Source organism: Ambystoma mexicanum, chromosome 7q (genome assembly GCF_040938575.1).
Source record: "Ambystoma mexicanum isolate Mex_15411 chromosome 7q, UKY_AmexF1_1, whole genome shotgun sequence".
NCBI lineage: Eukaryota > Metazoa > Chordata > Amphibia > Caudata > Ambystomatidae > Ambystoma > Ambystoma mexicanum.
In genome coordinates, this window is record NC_090941.1 from 155,946,571 (window position 1) to 155,966,791 (window position 20,221).

General features: G+C 46.9%; 1 protein-coding gene across 1 annotated transcript in view; it reads left to right on the forward strand.

Moving 5' to 3' along the window:
* CFAP47 (cilia and flagella associated protein 47) overlaps positions 1-20,221 on the forward strand; it is a 3,369,192-nt gene that overhangs the window by 368,066 nt on the left and 2,980,905 nt on the right. Inside the window, exons 12-13 of the mRNA XM_069639370.1 lie at positions 254-443; positions 16,769-16,865. Coding sequence (XP_069495471.1) covers positions 254-443; positions 16,769-16,865 — 287 coding nt within the window. The remainder of the gene's footprint in view (positions 1-253; positions 444-16,768; positions 16,866-20,221) is intronic.

A 20,221-nucleotide genomic window follows, 5' to 3' on the forward strand; every position in this document is an offset into this window, starting at 1 on the left:
GTGGACATGTCGCACACAAACATCACTGGGAACGGTAAGAATCTATAGAAGAGGAAATTAAGTGCAACCTTTTTCACAGATTTCAAATTAACCTATGCCACATAACCAACTTCTCATATAATAACAAAATGTAAATGTTTTCCCTATCTATGTCAGATGTGCCAACATGCGCAAAGATCTGAGGTGACAGTGTGGTGTTAGCAAAATTGGCATACCAAGTTAACATTTTACAAATGTTTACTTTCATTCGCAGGGAATTTCAAGAAGTCAACAATCCTGTTGATATCGGCATTAAACCAGCATCGGGCCTTAAGCCACCCAAGATCTCAGTTACAGATATTCACAAAGACCAAATGAAACATAAACCACCTCTGTCCCTCAAAGGGCGTCTGCTGACTACCCGGGAACTGACCGCAGGGGAATGTACATCTACAGCAAGCATAGTAGGTTATCAATTTTACTAATATTTGGTTATTTATGTCACACGTTTTTTCTTATATCATCTTGTTCTAAAAATAGTGGAATCTAGCAAAAACTGGTCAAATGTCACAGGAGGATCTATCATGTATTACTTATGAGTGAGCGGTTGCGCTGGCAGCATTAAAGAATCCATTTCACAATATGAAGGGACTGGATGTGTTTTGCACTGCAAGAAATCCTCAAATGTCATATAATTGCTAGAGTGTATGTATAGGGCGCGGATTCCTGCCCTGCAACTCTTCATTCTCCAACTTTGCCCACAAGTCATTTTTCTTTCCATGCCGGAAGGATTGGACACCTCTCTGCACATGGGGTTCTGATTCCCCATTGTCACAGCCAAATGATCAACAGACCACTCGGGATTCAAATAAATAATTTGCTCCAAACAAATGTATTTTACCACACAAACAGGCCCAGAGTTCGAATTGGACAGGGTAGATGAATGAGGGTTTAAAAAAAAAGAATATCAAGGCACTATTCCAGCTTGCTTAAGAACCGTATTCTGTCATTGCTTCCCTCACTTCCATTAGGCTTTGCCTCCTGGAGTGTCAGTGAGGTTTCAACTGTGTTGGCGAGGATGCTGAGGTCTGAATATGGACCCTTCCATCTGCCAGGCTTGAGGGACCTTGGTTTTCTTTCGATTGTGCAACACGTGGGCCAGGCTTCCCTAGATCTCACAGGGCAAGGGGAGCTTCAGTAATGAACTCTGGGATGCTGGAAATAAATCCTGCCACTATCGTAGCCAGAACAGGGGGGAGGGTAAATTGTCTGTTGCAGGGCACTTCTATAACATCTTACCCCCCTGATGTAGTCTACGTTTTCCTCTCCTCCCCCTCCTTGATGCCCGACAACAATCAGGACATCTTCCCCTTACTTCTTGGTTCTTTTCCTTCTCCCACCAATTCCTTAATTCTTGAGGCATCTGGTAGTTTGGCTGAGTAGCTTGACTGTCCCACTATTTCTCTTTGGGTCTCCCCTTTTCCCCTCCTTTTCTGGTGGTTCTCATTCCCTTATCTTGCTCCTACTCCTTTCTTCTGCCTCTCCACTCCCCACCTCCTCTCTATACTGCCATCTCCAGGTCTTTTTTTTGCTTTTTACGCCTCTTACATTCACTGCTGCCTTCTCAAGGCCTCTGCAGTCTCTTCTCCCTCCTTCCAGATTATTTCCTCCTGCTGCTCCTTACTACTTATGTTCCACCTTCACCTCACTTCTTGCCATGCCTTGATTTGCCACTGCTTGCCTCTACAACAGACACCCGGCTTTGATGGAGGCCAGATTTAATAGTAGAGCAGACCTACCTCACAGGTCAACAAATTTTAAAATGCTCATCTCTGTGGTGTGGACCTCGAAGCGCATGGTTAATAGACACAGTTGGATTTCTTCTTTATGTTTGTTAATGCTTACATGCGTGCCACTGTGGATCCATTGAGTAAATTACAAGTGGGCTGTCTGCTTTCTTGCCCATCATAATGCTCCGTTAACTGCTGTTGTTGATTGTGTCCTCTATGGCCAGTAGTTAGGCACCCCAACACACCTTCTGCTCTGTAAAAGCACTTTTTTGGCCCATCGGAGGAAGTTTCTTGAGGTTCTCTATGAATGAATTCGATGTCCAATAATCATTCATTGCATAACTTGACAAATGGTGTCCAATGAAAAGTGGTTATGAAAGGGCATCCGTTCTGGCAAGGGGAACTACCTCCTGCAGACGTGGATGCCAAGTATAGATTTTGGGTGATGGGGCACAGGGAAGGGTCATGGTGATAGCTTGCAGAAATCGCCAGTGGACCAGTAGTGTTCCTAAAGAGACCGGCAGACTGCTTCTTATCATGGGGACCATACAATTGAGAAGATCCAATTATGAGAAAAGGATGACTTGGGAGTAGCTCCTATTTTCTCTATCTCCCAAAAGCTATTCCCTTGTCCCATGCCCAAGAGACGGCTTCTCTTAATTCTAGATGGCGATCTCTGGTGCCGGTCTGTCTCTTCCCCTTTCAGGGCCCCCTTCTGTGACGAAACTACTGCTCTGCAAGAATAAAGGGATGAGTAATGGATAAAACTCCTCCTCAGCCGCACACTACTACTAAAACCGTAGTGATCCCAAACATAAAAGTGAAACAGGGAAAGCCTGATGGTATACCCAGGGACTTAATTTCACCAAAATGCCGGAAGTAGCGGAAGTGACATCACACAACCTGTGACTTCAGATAACATCACAGGAAGTGATGTCATTTGAACCCACCCCCAAGTGACATCATGGGAAGTTATGGCACACAACCTTCAGATGCCTCTAACACCTGTGTTTCCAGGCACTCTCTCATTTCAGCCAGAACTAACAACCAAGGCACAGAGAGAGGCAAGAGTTGACCACAATCACACATTTGGGGAATGCCATTTTCCAGATTTGGCATGCAGAGCCTATATGTAAACATACATAATGCAGTACTTGTAACAGGGTAACCAAAATCTTTAATGCAGGCTACAGCTACTGTATGAAACATCTGTAGATCAATGGACACAGAAGTACTAGTTATCTGTGGCACTGATGTGTCAAATAAGCCAAAAGAACACTGACCTGGGGAGGAGTGCGCTGTCTGTTTACACAGGAGCAAAATGCTGCATGAGCAAGGCCTGAGAATTAAATCATTGACCAGGATTTAGTATCAACAAAAGTCCCTGGTTATAAATGCATCTGAGTCAGATACTACTACTATAGAAGAAACCTATTGTGCGGGTGTAAGCTGAGGCCATCTATCTCTGTGTGCATTTATCTTTAAGTTATGTGATAAGCAACCACATGTTGTCCCCACAACCGAGAGCCGAACACAACACCTTAATGCCCTAGACTTTGATGCATGACTCTTCAATCTTTTTTAACAGGGTAGGGTGTCGGGAGGGGAGTTGCACTTCGCTTAAGAGTGGGGCTCAATGCATCTATGATTTTTAGAGCTCTGTCTGCGAGGTGCATTATTCAATGACCCCCATGCCCCACCCCACCCCCAGGACTGACCCATGAATAAATCTTCCACAAAGCCCTTTCCAAGAAGGAGTTTGAGTGGGGATGGGCGTGTAACTCCATGGCTCTCACTTCCGAGACTGTGTCCAATGCCATTTTCTTAAACAGTGTTGCACCAGAGCAGGTTCCTGGATGAGTTTGCGACCCCTCTCAACCATTGATGTCACACTTGAATGTGTTCAAGGTGAGCAGAGCCCGATCAATGGCGTAGCACAGCATGCAAGCCATGCTGAGGTCCCCTCCCCACACGCTCCTTAAAGCACAGAGCAAGCGACACCCCGGGCCGGCCTCGACCACCACATGTGCGCAATGTCCATGATTATTATTATGCTGCTGCAGGGGCATGCACTACTCCAAGTGAAAGAAGTAAATATGTTTTTTAATACAAGCTTAAATGTTTCACCTAGCGTCGAAAGAAGGGGGCAGTGCCTGGTCCAAAAATATACCAGCCACCAGTGGTGGTTGATGAGTTCTTTCATTGGAGGGTGTAAATATTTGCCACAAGTATGCGATTGTGACCGAGCATAGCGAAGGGGCCCGTACTAATGAACAGGTTGGGGCGGTCCGGGGGATACTTCCCCCTCCCATGAGAACTTTTTTTAAATAATGGGTTAAAATGGTGCATTACAGAGCACACTTTCTTTGAACATTTGGGTAGAAGGCCAGACAGTTTGCAATCGTTTATTTGGGCATAGGGTAACTCATGGAAATAAAAGGACAATAGATGCAAGTCACCAAAGAGCACAAGCACATTTCCCAATGTATTGTCAGACCATCGGGCCGTCTTGCCGAGCAAACCAAGCCACAAAGAGTTCCATCACGCCAGTATAACGTACCTCCACCTTGCTCGCCTTATTTATACCGCTCACCCATTCCCCCCCTCACTAGAAACTATCTAGCAGCTTCAACCAGGAATATACTCTCTCCAAATGCCAAAATACAAAGCTCCATGCGCAAGCACATCCCCACCACCAACCCCCAACAGACAGGTGACCCACCAGCGAGAGCCCATTGATATCACAATGTACGAACCATGCTCGAACATTTTTTCAACCACCCTGGAATATGCTACAACTGGTCAACCATGCTTAAGGAATCCTAATGTACATACCGCATGTGACTTATGCCTAGTGAACCCCATTGCTGCTACAGTGTGTGACCCATGCCTAGTGAACCCCATTGCTGCTACAATGTGTGACCCTCACTTAGTGAATCCTAGTGCTGCTACAATGTGTGACCCATGCCTAGTGAATCCCATTGCTGCTACAATGTGGGACCCTCACTTAGTGAATCCTAGTGCTGCTACAATGTGTGACCCTCACCTATTGAATCCTAGTGCAGCTACAATGTGTGACCCATGCCTAGTGAATCCCAATGCTGCTACCATGTGTGCCCTAGGCCTAGTGAATCCCAGTGCTGCTACAATGTGTGACCCAAGCCTGGTGAAAACCCAATGCTGAACCACAACGCTGTTACACCTCAACAAACCTCTCTGGAGGTCTAATCAATGCAAGATCGCTCCTAGTACACACACTCCACATCTCGGATCTCATCAGCTCCAACCAACTTGGCCTACTAGCCATCATGGAAACGTGGCTGCGTGCAGCTGCAGGCCCAGCTCTCACTAGCTATCCCAGAGGGCTACACCATCCTTAGAAAAGACAGACCATTAGCCAAAGGAGGCGGTGCAGCTCTCATTGCCAAAAATAATTTTAACATTAAGAGAACTGCCCAACTCTTCCATCCACTCGAAGAGTCACTATCTATATAACTCTCTTTTGCTGATAACCTCCTCTCACCCTCCACATCATATATAGGCCACCTGGCCCAATTCTATCTTTAGATGAGGACATCACCCTCCTGCTTGGCAACAATGGCAAACCTTCCTCCAGAATTATTATTATGGGAGATTTTAATTTAGGCCTCTGACCCCATAGATGATAACGCTAAAACCATAACCAACACAAATGAATCAGTAGGATTCACACAACGCATTACGTTACCCACACATAACCAAGGCCGAACACTAGACTGGCTTGGAGATATGAACAGCAATACTAGCATTATCTCCAACCACCCCTACCCCTGGTCCGAACACATCATCATCACCTTCACTATTCCAAAATACACCACAGCCAAAGCCTCACTGTAACTGGCTCCTGCCTCACACTCCAGAAACACACGCAACATCACTCCAGAGACTATGCTCCCCATGCTCTGCCCCATCACCAACTATCAGCACTCAGACTGTGACCCTAACCTAATGGTGGAGTTATATAAAATCAAACTCTCCTTCTAGCCATAGACAAAGTTGCCCCACTAAGTACCCGTAAACCAAAACCTAGAGCCCACTTAAACTCCTGGTACACATCAGAAATGAAAATCCTACGAGCCACCAAACGAAATGCAGAGGCCACGTGGAAAACCACACCGTCAAAAGCTAATAAAAATATGTTCCTTGATGCAGCAAAAAACTTGAATCCCCTGTGCCTCTGCCAGAAAGCTGCCACAAGGATTCCTCTTGGTGCACTAATATCCAGAAGGCGCTACTTGACAAGACCGCCCTACTATAAAATAAAATTGCAGACAAAAAAGCCAAATTATACCTACCAAATACACCAACCAACTCTGAACCCCACCGATACCCAACAAACTATTTGAATTCAGACCGGTTATGATACAAGAAGTCACAAAAATGATCAATGACCTCAAACCTTCAAAATGCCAAGGCAACAACTGCCCAGCCCCCTTCATGAAAGAATGTGCTGCAGAACTAGCGTCATTCATCACTTCAATCAACAATTCATTTGCACAAGGGTCGCTCCGAATAACCTGAAAGACGCATGGGTTCTTGCACTCCCTAAATAAATAATAAAACTCCCTAGACCCAAACATCCCCACCAACTCAACTACCGTCCCATCAATACCGTCCCCTTCCTCCTTAAAATTCTAAACAGAGCGGCCTACCTACAAATACAAGAACATCTGGAGTCTGACAATATCCTCGGTCTACGCCAATCCGGCTTCCGCCCAGAGCACGGCACTGAGACAGCACTCCTAGATCTCAAAATCCAAATAGATGAGATTATAGACAATGGGACCCTAGTCATCCTGCTCCTACTTGACCTATATGCTGCGTTTGACCTAGTAAATCACCAAATCCGCTGCCAACACCTTTCCTCCGCAGCCCAGTTCCCTCCCCAAGCCACAGCTTGGATTGATTCCTTCCTCTCCAACCACACAATGAGGGTCGTCTCCAACCTAGCGACAGCCACACCAGCCCAGTCCTCTGCGTCGTGCCCAATGTGTCTCGCCAACACTTTATAACATTTTCAGTAAGCCCCTATTCGACCTCCAGGGCGAACAAGGCCTCTCCTATACCAACTACGCTGATGATACGCAGATCCTCGTGCCCATCACCGGCAACCACACTGAGGATACCAACGTCATCAACAAAATCTATCATATCATCCAAGCCTGGATGGCGCAACATGAACTCTGTTCTAATGACGATAAAACAGAGATCATAGTGGTAGGGACCCAATCCCAACTAAACAAACTGCACTGCGATTACAAATCCTTTACCATAGACTGGAACCCTATCACCGTCCTGAAGGAAGTGAAAACTCTAGGAGTCTATTGTGACACCTCGCACAAGACAAGTCAGTGCAACGGCCTCGGCAGCTGCCTACACAGCTAAGCTGACCATTTCAAACGCCCGACAACTGCATCACACTAGCCAGAGCCCTAATTCTGTCCAATCTAGATTACTGCAACACTCTATTTGCAGAATCCTCTACAAACAACACCAAAAAAAATTCTACAGAATAATGCCCTAAGAGCAGCACTGAACATCCCAAATAAAGAACATATCTCTGCCGCTAGATGCACCGCCCACTGGCTACCTGTCCTACACTGCACCATATTTAAGACCCTCTCCATCACACACAAGTGCCTCACAAACACAGACCCTAAATACCTCACCAGCAAAATCACCAAACCCCACTCTGACAGACCTGCATGAGCCATCACCTCCTGACTACGCCTAAATTGAAACGAGCAAAAGCATGCGGCCGTAGCTTCCCAGTAGTGGCGGCCAAAAACTGGAATGCCTTACCTCTCACTCAAATCTGACCCCTTGTTATACTCCCGCAAAAAATAGAAAACCTGGGTCTTTACTCAAGACCCCTAGCTTCATACCATCAAGTTGCGTCACCTCTGTCATTGTTACTTTGTCTACTTCTCCATATTAAGTACTGTAACTAATTCATCTATGTACCACAGCCAGCGCCCAGATACCTCTGGGTTGGGCTCGCTTTACAAATGGAAATTAATAAATAGTCATGACGGTCCCTTCAATATATGATATGATATTTTATTTGTATCGCGCTCATACACAAGCGTTTCACAAGGCAAGGGAGGGGAACAGGGGAGAACACAATAGCGATCTTACTAGGCCCTATGACATTGAGAACGTGCAAGTGCATGGGAAAGGGCAAGGCAAAGGGGAAAAGTGCATGGAAGGGGGAGAGTGGAGAGTGCGGAGACAGAGGAGAGCAGATAAATAATAATAAAATTAAAATAAATAGATAATAGAGGCAATAAACAGTGGTAGTGCAGCCAGCAAGTGGCAATGCTGTGTTTACGGCAGCAGACTGGGTAAGACTGATAAGTGCAGAAAAAGAACAAATTGGTGGCGTGTGGGACGGTATGGGTACAGCTACAGTCCCCAGAGCAAGGGGTGGCCAGGAGGCAGTGCAGGAGGGTGGCCGGTGAGCAGGTACCTGTGGGCCTAGGGGACAGAGGGTGGCCAGCTGCACAGTGCCAAGAGAGCAGATCAGCAGGGGAGAGGGGGAGCAAAGGCAGAAGCAAAGAGGAAGGTCTTGAGGTGCTTCCGGAACCGGATATGGCTCTCCTCGGGTTTTAGAGTGGCAGGGAGGCTATTCCAGAGGGATGCCCCAGCCAAAGAGATCTACCCCCAGCTTTTTTCTTTGAAAAACGATAGACCCTGAGGGATTTAGAGGTAGAGGAGCGAAGAGCTGAAGAGGGGAGGTGTTTGTGGAGGGATAGCTGAAGGTATTTTGGACCCAGGCCCCAGAAAGCCTTGTGGACAAGGCAGAGGGTTTTGAATTTAATCCTTGCATCCACTGGGAGCCGATGGAGAGATTTCAGAGCTGGAGAGATACGATTCCAAGGCTTGAGGCCAAGGACAAGTCTTCTAGTCCTGTTCTGGATTAGTTGCAGAGGGCGTAGAGGCAGGTATATTTAGTTGAACCTAGAGAGAACCAGAGCTTGGGAGACGGTGAGCTTCTGGGGGAAGTAGAGGAAAGGAAGCGTAAAGCAGAGGAGGTGCAGTAGGAAGTTAGACTTTTTAGAGACCTCAGAGATGTGGGCAGAGAAGGAAAGTGTGGAGTCAAAGATGACCCCGAGGTTCTTAGCCTCGCAGATCGGGGTAGGAGGAGGGCCAAAGGAGGCCGGCCAGAGAGTGAGGGGAAAAGATGGTGAAGGTGTGTCGATGAGGAGGATATCTGTCTTGCTGTCGTTCAGACAAAGATCATTGGCGGCACAGAAATCTTGAATAGCTGTTAGGCAATCAGAGATGAGAGAGGGAGAGGAGGTGGCCGAGGGCAGCCTAAAAATGAATTGTGTTGTCAGCGCAGCACTGGAAGTTTGAGCAGAAAATGGCAATGCAGTGGGCAAGTGTTGCCAAGTATTCAGGGCGAGACGTTAGACCCCTGGGGATCACCACAGGTAGAGCGGAAGATGGATGATGGGAAGGACCCAAGTTGGACCTGAGAGGGTCGATCAGAGAGGAAAGAGGTCAGCCAGGCCAGAGCCTGATCAGTGATACCCAGGTTATCATGGAGATAGTTGAGCAGGATTTTATGATTGACTGTGTCGAAGGCAGAAGAGAGATCGAGTAGGATGAGGACAGAGGGAATGTTAGAGTCAAGGTTGGATAGCAGATCTTCACGGATGTTCAGTAGAGCAGTTTCCGTGCTTCTGGCAGCTCTGAAGCCAGACTGATGGTCATGGAGACAGCCAACAGAATCGGAATGAAGGTTAAACTGAGAGATGGCCAGATTTTCCAGGAGTTTGCCTAGACAGGGAGTAATGGAAATTGGGTGATAGTTAGCGGGACAGGAAGGATTAGCTGTGGGTTTCTTGAGAAGAGGATGCACAAGGGAGTGCTTCAGAGGGGAAGGGAACAATCCTGAGTCAAAGGAGTGGTTGCAAAAATCAGCCAGGGCCGGAGCGAGGGTGTCAATGTGGTCCCTGATGGTTTTAGAGGAACAGGGATAACCCTGTTTTGATGAGGCTTTCATAGATCAGACTTGTCCAGCGACCTTATCAGCGGAGAAAACAGGAAAGGGCGAGAATGAGGGTTGGGTGGTGGTTAAAGGGGGGTCAGCAAGCACGGACCCAGAGGGAATAGGAGAGGGTGGACAGGATGTCCTGGGTTTCTGAGATAAAGTGAGAGGCAAGGGCATTGCAGAGAGCCTGGGAGGCAAGGAGGGGTAGAGACTGCAGCAGGGTTGGCAAGCTCCTTGCAGATTTTAAAGAGTTTGTCCGAGTTGTTAGATGCCGGAGAGACACAGGCTTGAATGTGGACTCTCTTCTTGGTGCGGACAGAGAGTCAGTATTGCCTTTGGAGCAGGCGACAGGCCTGTTTGTCAGAATATGAGCAAGAAGCCCTCCATGTCCTCTTAGCCGCCCTACACTTACGTTTAAGTGTAGCTAGGTCGGAGTCATACCAAGAATTGCACTTGGCTTTGGACTTCAAGCGGATCCTCATGTCGGTGGCAAGAGCATCAAGAGTATCAGAAATAGAAGAGTAGAGAAGGGACAGGGCTGTGTCCGGGTGTGAGTCAGCCAGAGGAGGGGGCAGAAGGTGGCAGCGAAAACCTCAACTGACACACGCTTCATAGGTCAGACGTCCGAGAAGGTAGGGGGCGGTGTTGGGGTGGGCTTGTCTAGGAAGGAAGAGAGTGAGAGATGAGAGGAGAGAAGGAAGTGGTCACTCTAGGAGAGAGGAGTTGTCAGAGGGATAGAGAGAGGGAGGCCAGAGGAGATCAAAACATCAAGTGAGTGTCCTGCAGAGTGTGTAGGGCCAGATGGGAGGATAGAGAGGGAGAGGGAATCTCCAAGATCGCGAAAGAGCAGAGATAAGGGTCCGGGAGAATCGAGGTGGATGTTGAGGTCACCAAGAAGGAAGAGTTGAGTGGTTGAGGCCAGGTGGGAGGAGGAGAGGTCATCCCACTCAAAGAGAAAAGAGGTGATTTGACCAGGCGGCCTGTAGAGAGTAGCAACAGTAAGAGGGTGACTAGGAGAGATTGAGAGCCTGCAGACAAGGCATTCGAAAGAGGAGTAGATCTGAGTGGGAATGATAGTGGCAGGAATCCATGCAGGAAAGATCAGGGCTACACCCCCTCCAGGCTGAGTGGATCTGGGTGCGGAGAGGATCTTGTAGCCATCAGGGAGGAGAGTGTCAAAGCTTGTGACAGCTGGCCGTGAACCATGTCTCCGTAAAACCAATACGAATATGCCATAATAAAATAATTTTCATGCTGGCTGTGCTCATACATTTTCATGCTGGCTCCACCAACATATGCTAGTATTCCCATATAAGAACATACTCCTGTTCGCTTTGAGATGTTTTTGATAGCATCATTAATGGCACTAGGCACAAGGCTGGCTCTGCCAATATATGCCAATACTCCTATGTAAGAAAATACTCCTGTTGGTTTGGCCATTAAAAGTGACATGTCGCAATAAGAAAACCTGTCCAAATTGGTTCCAATGTAAGCCAGTCTAGACCCATAAGAACACTTAACATTCTTACTTCATCATAGATGCTCAGTTAATAAAAGGTCATGCTTCTATAAGAAATATACATGCCACTACACCAAAATGTCAGCCTAGTGAGGTCCTACTACTAATGCTCGCTTTATGAAAGATGCAGAGTAATAAATGTCATGCCACAGTAAACAATGACTAGACTGCTGTACCAAAATGTCAGTCAAGCCAGGTAATCATATGAACCTGGCATTTCCTGAAAATACCAGTAAAACATGCAAAGTCAATAAAGTATGTGTAAAAAAAATGCTGTAGTGATCCCTAGTCTCCCTGGGCAACCGACACACGCACACAGACACGCACACAAACACACACAGAGACACACACACACGCAGACACACAAAAATTCAAACACACCATCACATTTCTTCTTATTCACCCACCACTCACTGACCCATAGCACATACATATATCTGACACGCACTTCAAACATGAAAAATATACATCCGATTTTTTTTTTTATTTTATGATTTTTTTTAAATTTAAGCTTTCTTACTTGTTTTTCCATTTTTGGTCCGTCTCTCCAGGCCACCCTCCGCTCCACTGTGCTGCTCACAAACAGGAACCAGGAGGCTGGGAGAGCTTCCTGGTTCCTGTAAATGAGCTGTAAGGAAGACGGAGGAGAAGGGGTTAGAGCTGAAAGTGGCATGTGTCATGTGCCACATGTCAGTCAGCTCCAACCCCTACTGAATGCTTCTTTCCCACGCACGATGAGTACTGCGCCGGGGCACCCCCAGACCTGGTGTGGCAGAGCCCCTGCACCACAGTGGCTGTGGGGTCCCCCTGCTACTCCAGGAAATTGTGTTAAAAAAAAATAGTATATTTTCTTTTAACAGGGGTAGCAAGGGAGATTACAGGGGTAGCAAGGGAGAACACAGTAGTCACGGCTGCGTCCCCTGGCAACCCCCAAATGAAGTCCCTAGGTATACCTCCTTTTCCTCTTGCAGTAGTCCAGGCAGAACGCAAGGCTATATACATCAGAAGGGGGTGTGAGATGGCACAGAAGCAATCCAAACAAACCCAATACTTGGGTACCAAAATGAAAAAGTCTAACCAAAGTTCTATAATAGGATACTTTAATTAAACTAGACAATACACATAACTAATGAACACGAATAACCCACCCCGTCAGTAAAAACACTTGGAATGCAGATTTAGGAATAAAGGGGCACTTTGGGTTTTAAGACTTGTGTAGCTCGGCAAACAGTTTCTATGGCGAATATTCCACTTCTATGCATTGTCGTAAAATGTTAAGGGGTGGGGTCCCAAATGTCCCTAGGGCCCTTTAAATCAGACCAGGCAGACAGAACCTCCATCACATTTTCTTTGCAGGCTTTTCAGTGTTGAACCCGGGCACCTAGACACTTTAATCACCACTGAGCAGTGTCCACTGGATTTAAAGACGTGGTGCAGTTCAACAGTAGCAATGGCTTTTGGGTCTAAGACACTGGGAAACGGCATGTGGTATCCGGTTGAGGGCTCTGTAACGTGGCAGACTCGGATGGGGAGAATCAAAATCTTGGCTTTAGGGGGAAGGAGGCTCAATTCGCTCATCACAGCCTTGTGGTACTGCAGCAGTGACGGTTTTGGAATCAAAGAAGCTAGTAACCATGCATTGTCAAGATTGGGTACACTAGAAGGATCGGTGGGTCTCGGATGCAGAAACCTTGGAGCTTTGGCATTGAGCAAAGCTCAGAGATGAGTGTGGTGGCTGAGATTTGAGGTCAAAAATGACTCTGGTGGTTTGTTGCCTTGCAGCAACTTAGATGGTGTTGAAGGCGCCGACACTGGTGTTAAAGCAGTACAGAGATGCAGCGAGAGCTAGGGTTCCCTTCCATTGTTCTTTGGTGTCCAGGGTCTCTAGAGGCAAGATAAGGCAGTTGTTCTGTACTTCCAGTCAGGAATGTCTTGGAGGACCCTTGCAGTGTTCTATCACCTCATTGATGAGGTTCATGGGTACCAATGTTCTCAGCTGCATATGGCCTAGTCCAGCCAGAAGATCATTGCAAATGTCCCTCAAAAATGATTAAGGGAAAAAGGCTTTCATTTGCGTTGTGGGGGGTCCTCGGTCTTCACCTCTGTGGCAGAAGGCTTTGGAGCAGATTGCTTCCAAAAAAGTTCCAGATATAAGCTTCTTCCTCAAGAGTCCAAAGATTATTCTGGTAGGTGGGAGCGTCTACCCTTCACCACCCTATATAAGCAAAATGCCAGTAAGGCTTAGACAATTTAAGCCTTCTGTGAAGGGACAATCTACACAGCTGCAACAAGAGTACTTTGCCTTTCTGGTGTCCTACCCAGATTGCCCTGTCTGCAGGAAGGGGCAGGAGCAAAGGCATCCTGGGAGCCCTAGGAAATCCCAAGATGGTAGAACCCTTCTTCTGGAAAGTACTCTCATGGGCTACTCCAACTCTACCCCTTCTGTTGTCTTCCTTCATTAAAGTCTCCACTAATCCGCAACCTGGTCAGTGCCTTCCATTGTACAGCCAGGGCTGCTTTGGAATCACTGGTTCCCAGGTAACTCCCCGACTAAATTTCCTGTTCCTCGGAGAAGGTGACAATGACTATTGGGGGGGATGAAAAGGAGAGTTTCCTGGGCTGAAACCAGTTGGTGGTTTTGGGTGAAACACAACCCAGGCAACTGAGTACACATGAGGCCCAGTCAGGAGTGAGTCTCTGTCCAACAAGCTGAGGATAAAATGACACTAAATGCTTTTGGCCTTTCTAATTGTATAGGCCCAGGGGTCGCAATGTCAAACCAGGCATGGCTTATTTTTTAAATATTAATCGGTCACCAGACCATGGGACCACACAGTCATATATTATTTAGATCAGGAGTACCTACTAAACAAAATAGACCCCTGTCTTTTGAAACTTGTGTTTCAACAGGCTATTTAATGCAATGCACATGTTATCTATGACTGCTATGTTTCCAAACAAGGCAGTTGCATGGTTTGTCAGTAGATGCAGGCAGAGCCGCATGTGTGTACTTATCCTTTTCCAGCATTATTTTTAAACATGGAGCACTGTCTGAAAGTGAGTCTATTCAGCAAATCTGACTTTCATGGCAAGATCCATTACAGGAGCGCCTAAAACTGAGAGATTTCCCCCTAGTAAATGGAAATCCATTACACTGTCTCTCTTGGGATCCCGATTTCCCCAGTTCTGGGGTCCCTTAGATGTCAGTGAGGATACATTTGTTCATGAGCTGTTGATTGTATGGGGAGCTTTGCCAAATATACAGTTCACTTTACTTTCTCATGATGCAGGATTCACTTCCCTTAGCTTTCTCTTGGCAATGGGTCAGAGACTTTCGAGTGTACAAGGGGTTGGATGTGACCTTTATAGGACCACTCTGACACCTCACACCGCCCTTATCTAGGGCCTTCTGGTACTTTCAGTTTTAACGCAAAAGGGGCCCGCGAGAGTCCTTCGAATGAGCACTCCTGCGGCACCTTACCACTTTACAGCTGGCCCTTCTCTAGGCTTCACCCAAAAGTTCAAACACACACAAGTTCTTTGTTCTCAAGTTCTTGCGTTCATCTAATGTTGCCACTTGCAACCTTGGGCTCAACACGATTCAATTCGCTATGAGCTTCTTCCGACTCACCCGATTGTATTGGGTCTGCTGGCTTGGCTTGCTTCAGGAGTCGAGGACAGTAGCCAGCGTGCCTCCCCGCCTGTGTTATCAATACGGGAGGCCCCCCGTGCACCATTGACATCTGCTGCTACACACGCCAGTTGTACTTCCCGGTCTTGTAATTCCCTTTTCGGAGGCTTTGCAGGTCTGAGTTGAAAAGGACTAGGGTAGTTCCCCCTCGTTCCAGGTCTCGACTCCTTTCTCTGCCATTTGAACGTCCGGTATGCTGTGGCCGTTTCCTCGTGCGTTCGTCCTTGCTCGTAGTGTGCACTCGTGCTCAGTCTTTCATCCCTGTGGGGCAGGTAAAGGGCCATCAGGTGTGTGCGATTAGTCAATTGCCTGACTCTGCCTGATCCTTGTGTTGGGATATGTCGGGTAAACTGCTCTGGTGTTAGTCTGTTGTCTGTTACGGTGTAAAAACATGTTGGTGTCAGAAAAGGTGGGGGGGATAGAGCTTCTTAATATCTTACAGAGTAGGATGGGGAAAAGGTGCTGCAATGAAGGGGGTACCGCATCTCAACCTTAATTGTCCCACTTCTGCACACCGAAGACCCCTCATCCAGGTGATCTTCCCCCACTGGTCCACACCCAAGAACTGGATCCAATAGAGATGGCTGTGTCATGGCTACCTGGATGACAGATCTCCGGGGATTAGCGGGTGAGACACCTTCAGGTTTCTCACATTTCCCACACCCTTCTCAAGTTATCGCCAAATGCCGGCAACCTTGGGAAACTCTTTGACCGCGATCTTAAACTAAATTGTCTACTCCATTGTACCCTCTAATGCTGACCTTGCTAAATATACGGATAATGTTCCTCCTCCTACCATGCACTTTAAAAACTCTCATCTCCACCCTTGTTCTAACCCTACTAGACTATTGTTCTAGCCTTTTCTGAGGCCTTCCACTCTAGTCCTTTGCCTACCTCATCAGAATACCCAACTTTTCAACTTATACACTCTCTACATCCTTCTGTGTACCTCATGCTCCAATGCCTGCTGGGTCTCCTTTCAGCACGATCCCTCTTCAAATTCAATCCACTAGTCTGTAAATCAACCAGATAGCCAAGTCCTCCAAATCTGTCCACCTTCATCACCTACTACTATCCACATTGCCACATTGTTCCCTTCGCACCTAAACAATCTGTCTCCCCCTCCCCCACCCGTGCTGCCTCTTGAGTCCATTCCTTTGGTCTACTTGACACTTTACTGGAACTCTACTCCAACAACATAACACACAGCACTATTTTGCCCACATTCAAATACCCTTAGTCTGTCTCCATCATGGAAGGCCACCCTTTCAAACCCCAGCATCTCTTCCCTCAAATATAATATAGGACTGCCTTTTAACACAATTACAATTGTCTAATATGAAGGGCAAAGCAAACCTTATACAAGCAAAAAACATAATAAAACAATTCCAATAAGATCATGAAATCATTCCACAAATTCATATTTTGTTTAATTTTATTGTTATAAAATAAACGCAGAAGTAATAGAAACATTGCTTGCAGGTCTCCATGGCAGCAATTGTTCCTTAATGGATCTATCTTTGAACTGTCCTCAATCGCTAATTTACTCATTTGCCTGCTTTTATGGGGGGTCGAGAAGTGTGGGACTGAAAGAGCAATCCCACGGTTGCATCTCAAACCCCGTTAGGTAACATTTACCACAAACGAAAACAATGTTTTTATTTTAGGTTAGATGTGCACTGGAATATTTATTTGTGGACTCTGCCAGAGTGCCTCAATTTGCTTTTATTGTTTCTCCCCTCTCCTGTTAGGCGACTGATGGGCTTAATGCAGTTCCATCTACCACTCAAGAGAAAGAAGATTGCAGTCGGACTCTCACTCCACAGCAGCTCCATCGCATTGTTATTGGTAAGTACTGGCAAGCTCCCTTGGGTCCAAAGGGCATTTTTGTCCAAAATTATTTTAGAACAATATCATACAACTAAGGAGAGCAGGTTGAGCAGTTAAGGCCAGTGTCTTAGAAACGTGTCCACATAATACATTTTCATCCTGCCACTTCATCTTTCACTGCAGATGAGCGAAATGTTACCTACTCATGACTATTTTTCACTTTGTCCGCAAGGATTTAATTGCTTCTATTTAAAATAAGGCGATTGTAGTGCTGTATGCAACTAAGCTCGTTTTCTGTAGAGAATTACATTAGAGGGAACAGTAATTCTGGTCCTCTATTTGACAAAAAGATGCTGTATGGATTAAACTGACAGGTCGATTCAACACTGGTTTAGTTCTGGAGTAGAGTAGGCTTAATGTGATCCTGAGATTTTGTTTACTCTCTTGATGCTCTAGTGCTTTAATGCTTTGAGGAGTTGATGGGTAGAAATGATTCTGGTTGGACATCAATTTGGACTGTCCAGGACCAGGTGTTCCCTCTTCTGTCTAAAACACCCTGACCCCAATCTCCAGTTCCCATTTCTCACAGCTGGATTTGGGTTGGAGGTGTGATATGCAATAGAGTTTTTGATGCAGGAACGTAAAATAAAAGCGAGTTGTTTATTGGATAAAGGAAATGGGGAGTTGTTTGAAGGCTGGTTTGAAATTCTTTATAATGTCGCCTTCGTATACATTTAATTAAACAATGAAACAAAATGAATGGATAATGAGCTTGTTTAGATGGGTTTTGGGGTCAGAAATCTAATAATGACCCCTCCTGTGGTCCATAAGGCTATTGTCAATTTGTGGTAAAACAAAATGGTGTATGCAATGTTAGGGCACTCTTTAATTCCCAGTGATTAGAATGAGGTCAATAACACCGAGATTAACTGCATCCCCATTGGTTTAGAGGAGGTCAACTTTCATGCGCTGATTAAACACCATTAACCAACAAAACAATTTCTTGGATTAAAAGCAGCCTTATTTTTAGGTTTTAGGTCTTTAGCTCTCTGCTAGAGTTCTGGGAAATTCTTATTAGCGGGCCCTATTGCCATTAAGTTGCCCTGTGATGGATAACAAGTGCATTCTAGTTCATTGTGTCATCATGCCAACAATTTTGTATAAGCGAGTGTTTTTTTGCTTTAAGGAGCTTGTTTTGCTTACACAGTGCTTGGTACATTGATAAGCATTTCATTTTACCTTGTGTTTATTTTTTATGTTACCATTGCTATTATTAATCGTGTTTATGGAAGCTACGGTTTGTGTGGTAAAGAATGCTGTGAAGATGTATTGGAAGCTTTGTATATAAATCTTTGATGCGCCCAATCCATCATGGCCACCATTCTAACAAACACTGGAAAAATCAATATCACTGGCTCAGCAAATATACAGAGTACAATTATTATTTTTTTTGCTTACGCTCTTACATGAGACTTACCACATACACTTGCAAAGACAGTGCTCTTTGTTTTGCCACTGTTTGTTTCACCATGAAAAGTCATTGATACCTCTGCATAGCCAATCCCATAATTTGTGGGTATCGAGACATATTCCTACGTCCTGTCCCCTTTCCTCCATACTTATGGGGACATCTCTCCGTCCTGTGGGACGGGACCGGAGCACTTTGTAAAAAGCATCCAAATCTTTCCCAAAATGTGTCCTTCCTCTCTTTCTTGCGCAGGGCCCGGCACGCGGCCGTAACCCCGCCCACCTTGGCTCCGACCCGTGCATCGCCAATCAGTCCTTTTCTCCACTCGATCGGGGCCGGACGCACTTGCATCCTTAGAAGATTTTCTTCCCTTTTTTCCTCTCTGGCTCTCGCTAGCGTTCGTTTACTAGTCTGTCTGTCTTTCAAGTTAGACTTTCCAGATTATTCATCGTGTCACTGTCGCTTCGCAAGGGCGGATCCCCATCCTCTTTGTTTAGAGTGTTTGGGTGCGGAACACCGTTGGGACTCCTGTTTTTACTGTGACTCCCTTTCGGTCCGAGCACTTCAACGTCGGTTAGAGCGGTCGGAGGAGGTGATTCGACGAACTCCTCCGTCGCATTTTCAGGCGTTCATCGACGAGAAGAAGAAACGCCCGGTAATTTCTTTACTTTTCCGAGCACCCCGGCCGGGGGATACCTTCCCGGGTTCCTCTCGGTCCGGGAGGGGCGTTGATCACTGTCACCGGGGTTCGCCCTGAGGTGCTCTTTGGGCCTAATAATTCTACCTGAGTTTTCTCTGAGGGTCTTCGTAAGGGGCCTGTGAATACCGGAGTACGCTCCGAGGCCCCTCCTGTGGGAGCTGTTTGTAGACCCAGTTCTACTGAATCATGGGGTACCGGAGCTCTGTCGACTTCCCTCAAACACAAGACCGGGGTGCGCCCCGAGGCCTTGGCTGGGCTTGTTGTTACCGAACGGATGTTCGAGGCCCGCGCAGATAAGGCTGTTACCGGGCCTGGGTCTGAGGTCCCTCGTTCAGAGGCTAAAGCTACCAACAGTTCTGAAAGGCCAGACAAGCCCTTGTCGGTGAAAGCCGTTGCTCACCGTTCCCGCTCGTCTGGTGACACCAGATCTGTTGAGGGGGCAAAGAAGCAAAGTTCTTCTTTTACCTGCAGTGCCGAGGTCCTTCCTTCGAAGGCTCAGTTGGCGATTGGTATGTCACAAAAACATTCCAGGCCTCATAGTACCGGCTCTGCCGAGGTTCCTTATGTTAAGGCTAAGATTAAGACCCCTGATCCGTCGACTGGGACCCCTGCCTCACTTCCTCACGTGCTGCAGTTCCCCTCAGATGAGGACAAAATGGCGTCCATTCCCGCCACGACCGCGGCTGCCATTTTAGGTGCTACCCCTACAACTATGCCATCGGCCTCTGGTGTAGGGCTTGGTCCCTTGGGTGAACCTAAAGTCCCTTGTGCGCATCCTTACCGGCTGGTTTATGATTGGAACGCCCGGATGCCTCTTCCGCACAATGTTTCGTTGCCCGCGGGGGCGGCACCTTTGATTTATGTGGATACGTCGGCGGAGGGGCCTGTGTGGCATCCTTCCCCGTTACGTCCCTGGATTTGTCCACCTCATGAGAGGCCTCCTCAGGTTCCGAAACAGTCTCTGGAGGACGTCTTTTTCGGTAAATTTCAAGCGCTTATGCGCACCGACCCCAGGAGGGAATATTTCAAAGGGCTTTTCAAGGAGATATGTCGACCTACGCCTCCGGCTCCACCCGTTCCTCTGGTGGTTCCGCCGGCGCCTCCCTTGCCCGTGGTGCCTCCCCGTCTCTTCCGCCTTTGCCTCCATTGTCCCCAGTGGACAAGGCAGTGCCTGACATGGCTCAGCAGGATGCTGACCTGTCAGAT